Raw genomic sequence first — 9,596 nt, forward strand, 5'->3', positions numbered from 1 at the left:
TGAAATCAGCATTTTAAGCAGCTACTTGCAACTGCATGTTCTAACTACATACTGTTGGATGTAGTTAATAAAAACAGTGTAAAACACATATTTCTTATATTGTTCCTAGATGCCTATATTTCCCATAAAAAATAAGCTTAAAATTAAAAATACCATATCTCAAACCTAAAAGTTGAGCTTAAGTAATAAATGTGAAGAAAAGCATTTAGTTACTTTGGACCATTTGAAGAGGAGATTCAGACGAAGAAGGGGTCGGAACTACAGTTTAAGATTACTCTTCCGGGTAGGCTTTATTTTTGTGAGACACTGCTGCCATGGCTGTCAAGCAGCAGGCGTCTCAGTTTATGTGAAGTTGCCTCTTGTAAAGTTGTGATTTAACAGCAATTTAGGTAAGTAGTTCAAAGGTCTGATTCAACATTAGTGTAATGAGTATTTTTTGTAAGTTGTGAATTTTACAGCGTGTTCATTTTAAGTAACTTTGAGTAGGTTGAGCTGAGCTAAGCTAGCTCAGAGACGAGGTAGCATCTCAAGCGAGTTGTATTCTGTCACATTTCACCAGCTGAAATATGCAGTGACCGATTGGTCCGGGAAATAACGGATAGAATCAGCGATTAATCCTTGAATTAGACCCCTCCCCTCCATTTTTATCATGTTAATAAGTGATACTAACAAGCTCTCAGCATTTCAAAAGCTAATTATTTCCATGAGCAGTTCTTGGATAGGTTTATACAAAACAGACAAACTCCAACGAAAGCACCATTAATGAAAATATTGTAAAACAGACACAATGTTCTAACTTTACAGTAACATATATCATTAAACATCACAGAGAACGACAACCAACTTACAAATTACAAGCACATATGCAGTGCACACAAAAGGATACTCAAATACTAGAGGCTCTTAGCATGGACTAACAAATACAGAAAAATAATTATAGCAGGAGAATTATAAATATAAGTTCGATCCTCTCAGTTTGAGATGCTAATCTCATCAGACCTGCAGTCCTTGTCACTGGGGCTGGTGTGTCAACATATGGTGTGGAGTTGTATTTAACAACAACATGTTGTATAAAATAAAAGAAATACATTTAGGTGAACACATGGCTTTACTTCTGTTGCCATGAGGATAGTTGGATTCAATAGTGATGAAAACTTGCTTTCTGTTTCTCACCACACAGTTTTGATGTGATGTCGGACAAGCGTCAGCGCGCCAGAGTCCAGGGCTCCTGGGCCAAATCACTGCCAAAACACACAGCACCAACCGGTAATATAAGGGGTTACTATGTATATATGATGTTGTGTTAGTAGAATGTGAAAACTCACAGAATTAGATCATCATTACCTCCACCAATGAGGCTGTCTGTTTGTAAACAAGATTATGCAAAACTGCCGGACAGATTACCACAAAACTTGGAAGGATGCCGTATGGGTCAGGGAAGAACACATGCAATTTTGGTGTGGATCGGATTAGGATTTTTTTGTCTCTTTCTCTAACAACGTGAAAGGGTTCCGTTGATTTCTTAGAGAATACGTCCGGGATCTTCATGAAAAATATCAGACATATTAAGGGGACTGATATCTATGAGTTTGTACAATTTGTTGCAGAACCAAACACAAACTGGATCTAGTGAATTTAAATGTGGTTTCAGAAGGGGACTGTTGGGCCTTCGGTTGAGTTATGCACTCTACTGAGTGACATTCTAGTTTACATATTAACTTACTTGTCTTGCTGAAATATATAAACTTATAAAAAATATTTTTATAACCCTGCCTCACATGTACAAAGCAGCTTCTTATTTTTTTTTATTATTCAAAACAGGCACAGTTCCAAACAACCCTCAAACCAGAAATTCCAACCAAACCTCTACTTCTTGGGATTTGGGGCAACAGAAGACATCTAAGACATTTGAGTTTCATCAGCCCACTAAGGTAAACCTTTACAAGTCATAATAAAAAATGAGCAATCACTGCATTACAGAGAATTTTTTTAACAGCTTGTTAAAATGAAGTGTTCCTTCCTTTTATCCTGATTTTTCTTCATTGCAGCCAAGTAGAGATGTTCCACCAGAGAGGGTGATCGAGTAAGTTGCACATTTCTGTCTTGACTTGATTGACTGTTTTTGTTTTTTTGTCTGTGGCTTGATATCTTGACCTGTCACTTTGGTTAGTGTGGTGCTCAGGATGACTAACACATCATTGTGTTCTTGGCAGACATGCAGGCGATTATGAGATCAGCCATGTTCCTTCTGGAGTCTCCAGGTGAGTCTAAATAAAGAATCTCCCTCAGAGGGAAATTAACTTTTATGGGATAGAACCAAGCAATTGTGTTTATAGTAGGTGACAAATCTGTGATAGAGTTTGAAATCCACTAGATGGCAGTAATCCCACAAGCAATACCACATATAGCTCTTGTTGAATACCATGCCCTCTACCTCACTAATGATATGAGGCACGTTTTAATAGCTACTGGATGCAAATTAATATATGCTGTAACTACGGTCATTAAAATGACAACCATAATTTCAATTTAGTTTGTTGACGTACTGAAAGGTGACGTTGAACTTTTCAGTCCAGTATCACTTTTGCTTTGATGAAATGAAAGGTTAGTTTCCCGCTTGCATATCTTTTAATCCTAATAATATGTTATCCTTTTTTGGGAAATGTGTGCCTTTATTAGAGAGTTGATCAAATAGATGGCAGATACATATTTATATATCCATGTTAATTAAATAGGTAGTAAGTCTCCGTGTATTTGTGTGTTCTTTCTTCTGTCTGTCCAGACTGCGGCTGCTGCCTGGGTTTCTTGCCCAGGAGGAGGCTGACTGGATGTTCAGTAAATTGTTAGAGGAGCTTCCCTGGTCTAAGAAAACCAACTACAGACAGGGTGCGTACATGGGTCTTTAGACTAAGCAGAGTATATTTAGAAATGTTCAATATAAATGTAAATTTGCATACAGTATAAATACAGTATACTTTGTATTGAGAAGATTGAAACTATGAGTTAGTAATCCTAGAAAAGCCTTCAAAAAATGCAACAATACATCCCACCCCCTCCATTCGGCCTACTCATCAAAGTAATGCCCCCAAAACACTTGAACATGCACTTACTGACAAGTGCAAGGAGCTGACTTTTCCATGACTTACTCACTCACTCACTCCCTTCTGACCATCAACTTTTGCTTGAGCGTTGTTCGTCTCCTTGGCTAAAGAGTCCGGTCATGTGCAGTGGGATCATGGGCAGGGTGTGCGCAGGCAGGCAGGTCAGTTAGTGACAGACCGGTGAGGCAGTGAATTATCTTGTTTATGGCAGTCCTGAACGGGGCCACAGGCACTGTTTTTTTTATAGATGACTTTATACATTTACTGCAAAACTTAACCCTCAGTCCATATTTAACTAAAAACAGAAAGTGCAAGTGCGCTCTCCTTGCACGTGGTTAAGTTGTGCAAAGGATTAATTTAGCATGCACTCACATTCATATTTATCCCAGACAGGCTATAAGCACTGAGACGGTTGAGATGCAGCGCCACTGCCACTGAATCAGCTTCTCTTCTCTCAGCTGGCTCTCGTCCATCTCTTGTCCATCTTGTATATTATTCTTTAATAGCTCTGTAGCATACACACAGCTTGTTGAAGACAAGATGAGTTCTAAACACTGACCATAGAGACAAGCTGTGTTATCCTCTATCAAGAAGACTTTGTCAACAAAACCCTTGTGATGTATGGACTAAAGAGGAAGTAGTGGAAAACAGATGTTAACCTTTCATCAGTCACTTCTCTAATGACCACTGTCTTTTTGCCTGCCTTGTTTCAAAACTCAGGACCCAGTGAATTGGTCAGAGTTTTGTTCATATTTTCTTCCCTTTATAGCATATGTTTTTTCAAAAGAGTAAAGCTCTTCATAGTTGATGAATGAGCACACATTTTTATAAATATTAGCTCTAGAGTCTCAGTGGCTTAAAAAGGGATGGCTGCGTGAGTAGTTTGCTTTGGTTTCATCATGTTCTCGTACCATAGTGCTGGCTTAATAATAATAATGGCAGATAATTGCTTCTTGGAAAGCTCTAGTTGTTCCTAGACTAAGAGAGAAACACAAGAATAACGGACAAAGACAGACAGAGAAATTTGACTCAGATGTTTAACTTAAAGGGATAGTTCATCCTAAAATTTGAATTCACTCATTATGTACTCTAGAGCTACGCAGTTATCTAACCATGGTTACCAGTTTTTATTTTTTTTAGTAAAGATATGTCGTCTATGTGTGTGTCTCCAGGTGAGGCATATGGCGAGCCAAGGCTGACCTGCTGGTATGGAGAGTTGCCTTATACATATGCTCACTCCACCATGGATGCCAATACACAGGTTAAATATACTTATCATAACTGCAACAAGTCTTGGTTACACAGCCGCCTCCAGATGTTAAGTCTGTGATCTTTGTTTCTTCATTTCTTGAGGCACTTTTTCTTTTACAGATTATTTCTTTCATTGTTTTGTCCCTTTCTTTTCTAATACAGAGCAATTTAAACAAGGTGACATACTAGCATTTGTTTTTTTGGAGGGTTGTTTTTGGTGTATTTTTTAATGTTTTTTCTTTCCCTTTATATTGTTTGCTGAACTTATTTTTTAGTGGCATCCTTTGTTGTTAACCCTTCGTGAGGCAGTGGAGCAGGCGAGCAGCAGCAGATTCAACTCGCTGCTATGTAACTTGTACCGGGACTGCCATGACAGCATTGGCTGGCACAGCGACGATGAGGCCTCCTTGGGCGCCAAACCCACAATCGCCTCGCTCAGTCTGGGGGACACCAGAGTGTTCAGCCTCAGGAAGCAACCTCCACCGGTGAGATGCTGCAGAGAGTGGAAATTGGTTTTCCCTGCTCCAGTTTATGTTCACATTAGGAGTCAGTAAAGCAAAACAAATGTGTTGATCAATTATTAAGTATATTAGGTCTCAACAATGAAAGTCTTCTTTAATGACTCCTACTCTTAATAGACACAGAACATGTCCTTGCTATACATTTAAAAAAAGTGTTTTAAAAGTAGACACTGTATTTGACTTTTTCAAATACAGTGTCTTCTCTTAGATGGTATGGTTGAATCATGTGCCTCATAGTTAGACACAGAGTAAAGTGTGTATAGACTTATCAGTATTTAGAAGCTAGTACTCAGTAGTTGTTTGTTATTTCAATCTTTAAGTCTACACACTTCATAGGAGGCAAGTTCCATTAAACATGACGTTATGAGTTTTATTGTCAGTGATTTGAATGTAACAGAAATGTGCTGTCACTGTGTGACACTACACTGTGCCAGGTCACATGTGTTTGTTGTGTGTGTTATTAGATGATAATACATTGTGTGTGTTTATGTTTTCAGGAGGAGAACGGTGACTTCACTTATGTGGAGCGGATTCGGGTTCCTCTGAGTCATGGGACACTTCTGCTGATGGAGGGAGCCACACAGGACGATTGGCAGGTAGGCTTAACCAATCAGATACAAGGGTCCATGCAGGCAAAATGAATTAGAAACAGGGACTAATCAGGATCAGGCAGAAAGAAAGAAAAAATGACGAGGTTTTGATTGCTGTATTGACTCTATCAAACAAAAAGATTGAGAAATTTTAGATTGAGAAATTATATTTTATGTCACAATCAATTAATAACCACTGTATATCAGCAAATTTAAAGTAAAACATGTATGTACATGCCACTCAAAGGTTTATGTGGCTTGCCTCTTATTATAGACCCTGGTACAATGCACTGTAACTGTAAGTCTATTTAAGCCAATGTCACAGTTAACACAAACCTAATGGGTTCTATCCAGTGAGTTATGACTAATATTAACTTTGTTTTCCCATGAAATGATTTAGTTTTTTATACCTTTGATACCGTAACCATTTGTACCATTGATACCATTAAGAGAAGAATGTGGATTGAAGCATTGTATTGTTGGGAGACTTACGAGACAAGACTTGGTTTTAAGCTGTTGGTAAAACAGTAACCTTAATATACAGTAGTTACCTCTTTAAACCTTGAACATTTACAGTAAATGGTCTAAAAGCCTCATTTGCCTCAGCCAGGTGAGTTCAGGTGAAGCTTAACGTGACTCGCTCTGCTCCTGTGCATGTGTGTTTGTTTGTGTGTTCACTTACAGCTGTGTGTGTGTGTGTTTGCCTGTACATGTGCTTCTGACTGCACACGTGAGAGAATAGACCTGTGTTCAAGGGACCCGGGCTCCTTCCGTCATTTGCAGGATGGATGGAGTGGCCTGGAGAGAAGAGCAGAGCTTTCGTCTAATGAGAGTCATATGTTTTACAATCAGGGACAGCGACCGGGTTTGTGAGTGCATGAAGCAGGATAGAAAGTGTGTGTGTGCGTGTGTGCGTGCGTGTGAGAGAGAGTGTGAGTGCATAGCTGCTTTCTTGGTCACACTCAGCACTGAGAATATGTTTTATCAGAATAGATTGAATTTCGTGCTCCTAACAAAATTATTTCTGCCTTCTGGAAGATTAGATAAACACTTCACTTCTGTCTGTCCATTTTAGTTTTGTTCATTCAGTGCAAAATGATCAATGATCCAAAACATCCGTGGACAAGAGAACAGGAGCCCTTTAAGCTCTCCAAGTGAAATGAAAAACACAAAACAACCATAAAAACTACACACAAAACAAATGAATATAAATATGTAATGGAGAAAACTGTGGGAAGGAAAGGTAAGGGGACTTAAGGGACATTGGAATAGATGGAAATATAACAGTATTAAGGAAGTACATACATTAGAGCTCTTTTCCTGACTATACTCCTCCTTGCCAAATTGTGATATGAAGTTGTTATTTTCACATCCGGCACCAAATGAATGAATATAAGCCATTGGGAGGTGGTATATGTGGATGCCCATGCTATGTCACATATTATTTTGAAGTATACCAGACAATAATACAATGTTTAAAGACAAGCCAGTTTAATAAACAAAATATTTGGATGATGCTTAACACTTCCCTCCCCCCTCCATCAGCAAAGTGGTGATTAGATTATGAGTCAACTTAATTTTTAGTTGACCTATCCCTGACTGTTTTGAGTAAAGGGAGTTCCCACCTACTGTGAGTAATATGTTTTTAATAAAGTACAATGTAAAAAAGAAAAGTTCCAACAAGTTCCTGGATCTGACCCCTGAACTGATCTACAGCATCATTTCATGGGTTCCTCCTCAGCTATTACCCACCCCTCCACAAAATGTAAGGGTAATTGGTAGGGGAGTTTTTGCGTTATCTGGCTAACAAACAAATACAGATGAAAACATAACCCCCTTGCTGGAGGGATAGGGGGATACAGGGAGGGAGGACTACAAAGATAAAGTCCAATGAAAAAAGGAGAAGAAAAAAGGAGAAGGTCACAGGTGTTTTATGGCACCACCTCCCTGAGTATCTGAACAAAGGTTTTGTCTCTCTTGCCAGGGAAAGAAGATCACACCATTTATTTTCTGTCTCCTCCTGACTCAGGCAGAAAGGTTTGGAAGTGAGAGATAAATATTTAACTAAACCCGTCAATCCAGATGAAGTACTTCAGCTGTTTGAAAAAGGATACAGGGTTATTTCTGCCTGTTCCGGACGCTTTCCATTCGCACCATTGTGGATAAGCAAACCCTTCACCTCCTTTTCAGCTTTGGAGTTGAAGGTGAAGGAATACTATACATGAAGACCTTTAGCCCATATGTCAAATGGTAAGAAAATGGTGTTTGAGTGCAGAGGTCGGCCACAAAACAAAAATACCGTTGTGCTGACGGTAAAGATGGTGACCTCATGTTTTTAGTTTTCTAATCTAAGTGACAAAATGTCTCCATCAGTAAAAAACAAAGGTACTGGGTTTATTTGAAAAAACAACCTTATTTGTGTTGATTACAATATATGTTGTGTTAATATCTATGATTTAATGCTGATTCCACTGTTCATTTGAGCATCCTCTGTGTCCTTTAGTAGCCACTTGTTAGAGAGGAAGACTCAGATTTAGCCAACACTTGCCTATTTTGTGGATAAAAGAATGCACATAAAATAACCACAAAATATACCTAAAATAAATTAAATGAAACATTATCTGTATCTGTGTCTCTGTCTCCTCTAGCATCAAGTGGCTAAAGAGTACCATGACCGAGGCCCGCGCATCAACTTGACCTTCAGAACTATTCATCCTGAGCTGGAGGGCCACAGGCCGGGGACCAAGCTTCGCTTCACTGCCAAGCAAGAGTAAACCCCCCTCAGAGTCAGGTACTTCAGGCTTAGGAGAGTGCAGTTTTCAGCTGTTTGAGCCACTCGTCACTTAATCATAGACAATGGTGTGAATAACAGCTTCCTCCAACTGAAACAGGGAGATTTGCAGCATGGATTCACCTGTTGCATAAGTGAACCATAATAATACCTCAGTTGTGACCAGTGGTATTAATCAGATATCAGTGCAGAGAAGCTGCGTACGAGGATAGGGTATATTGAGGACTTAAAGGCTCTGAGAGATGTCAGCTCTGAATATTATTTTGATTTTATTTATTCTTTCAGAAGCTTAGAGAGTTGTTTCATTTCAGACGGAAACTTTAGTCAGTATTTTTGTGGCTGTAACTCAGCAAACGGCGCTGAGCATGGCACTTGATGCCACAATAACTTTTGTTGCCATGTTCAGTTTGTGGTGGGAAGCTCCTAGGTTGCAGTGCCTGAATACCACATCTTGGTATTTATTTGCCATACAACCATGTTTTTGGTTTTGTTTTGTCAAGCTTTAATTTTGCCTACAGTTTTTGAGAAAGCGTAGATTGGTTAGGTCTGAATAAACATTGAGTGCATGTCAATATTGACATGCCATGAAAATTGTCTTTAGGAAAATACAGTGTCCATAGTGCTCACTGTACAGCAAGTCACTTCGGATGTGACTGTTGGTGTAATGCTGTGTGAAATGTAAACAGTTTATCTCATGGAGCTTTTGGAAAGAGTGTGGCTGCTATAAAAAGAGGAAGGAACAAGTAAAGTGGCCTCTTGGGTCAGTTCAGACAAATAAGACAAAAAGTCAAGACATTGCCGTAACAGATCGGACAACAGGCATATTTGTAGTAGATAACTACAGCAGATTTTGATGGAGACATTTTTTTTTCTGCCTCGCTATACTGACATCTGAAAATGCAAGACTTGAAGAAGTGCATGTCAGAGGGGGAAGATCCCACATGATAGAATGTTCTGTTTATTATGTAACATTAATACATGCAACTGTCCTCGATTGCTGTGTTTCTGAAATAAACTTAATGTGTTCTCTGTCGAATCATTGTCTCATATGTTCTATAAACATAGTGTCAATTATAAATTATTTATTATACATAAAATAAGAAACAAGTCATAGTTGTTTGCAGCACAACACTTCATCCAAATCTTATATGGGGCTGTTGAGTTCAAATAGAATGCCAGGTTGTGATGAAGAGTTTGTCATGAAAATTAATCTCAGCATGTTTGCAAAATACAACAACCACAGGAAGGTTAACCTCAGGGTTCCGGAGAGATTGTGTAATCATTGTTGTAATGATACCCAAACTAGTGATAATACTGTTTAATGGAAACACTTTCTTGATCT

At 38.8% G+C, this 9,596-nt stretch overlaps 1 protein-coding gene across 1 annotated transcript; it reads left to right on the top strand.

The window, feature by feature from the left end:
* The first annotated feature begins 300 nt into the window (after positions 1–300).
* Positions 301–9,290, top strand: alkbh3 (alkB homolog 3, alpha-ketoglutarate dependent dioxygenase). Its single transcript, XM_062390580.1, has 10 exons — positions 301–389; positions 1,181–1,266; positions 1,822–1,931; positions 2,049–2,083; positions 2,214–2,261; positions 2,783–2,886; positions 4,274–4,362; positions 4,628–4,837; positions 5,371–5,469; positions 8,112–9,290. Exons 2-10 carry the CDS (start codon positions 1,191–1,193, stop codon positions 8,235–8,237), a joined length of 897 nt encoding a protein of 298 aa, XP_062246564.1. The 5' UTR covers positions 301–389; positions 1,181–1,190; the 3' UTR covers positions 8,238–9,290.
* The last annotated feature ends 306 nt before the right edge of the window (positions 9,291–9,596 follow it).

This window comes from Platichthys flesus, chromosome 6 (assembly GCF_949316205.1).
Source record: "Platichthys flesus chromosome 6, fPlaFle2.1, whole genome shotgun sequence".
NCBI lineage: Eukaryota > Metazoa > Chordata > Actinopteri > Pleuronectiformes > Pleuronectidae > Platichthys > Platichthys flesus.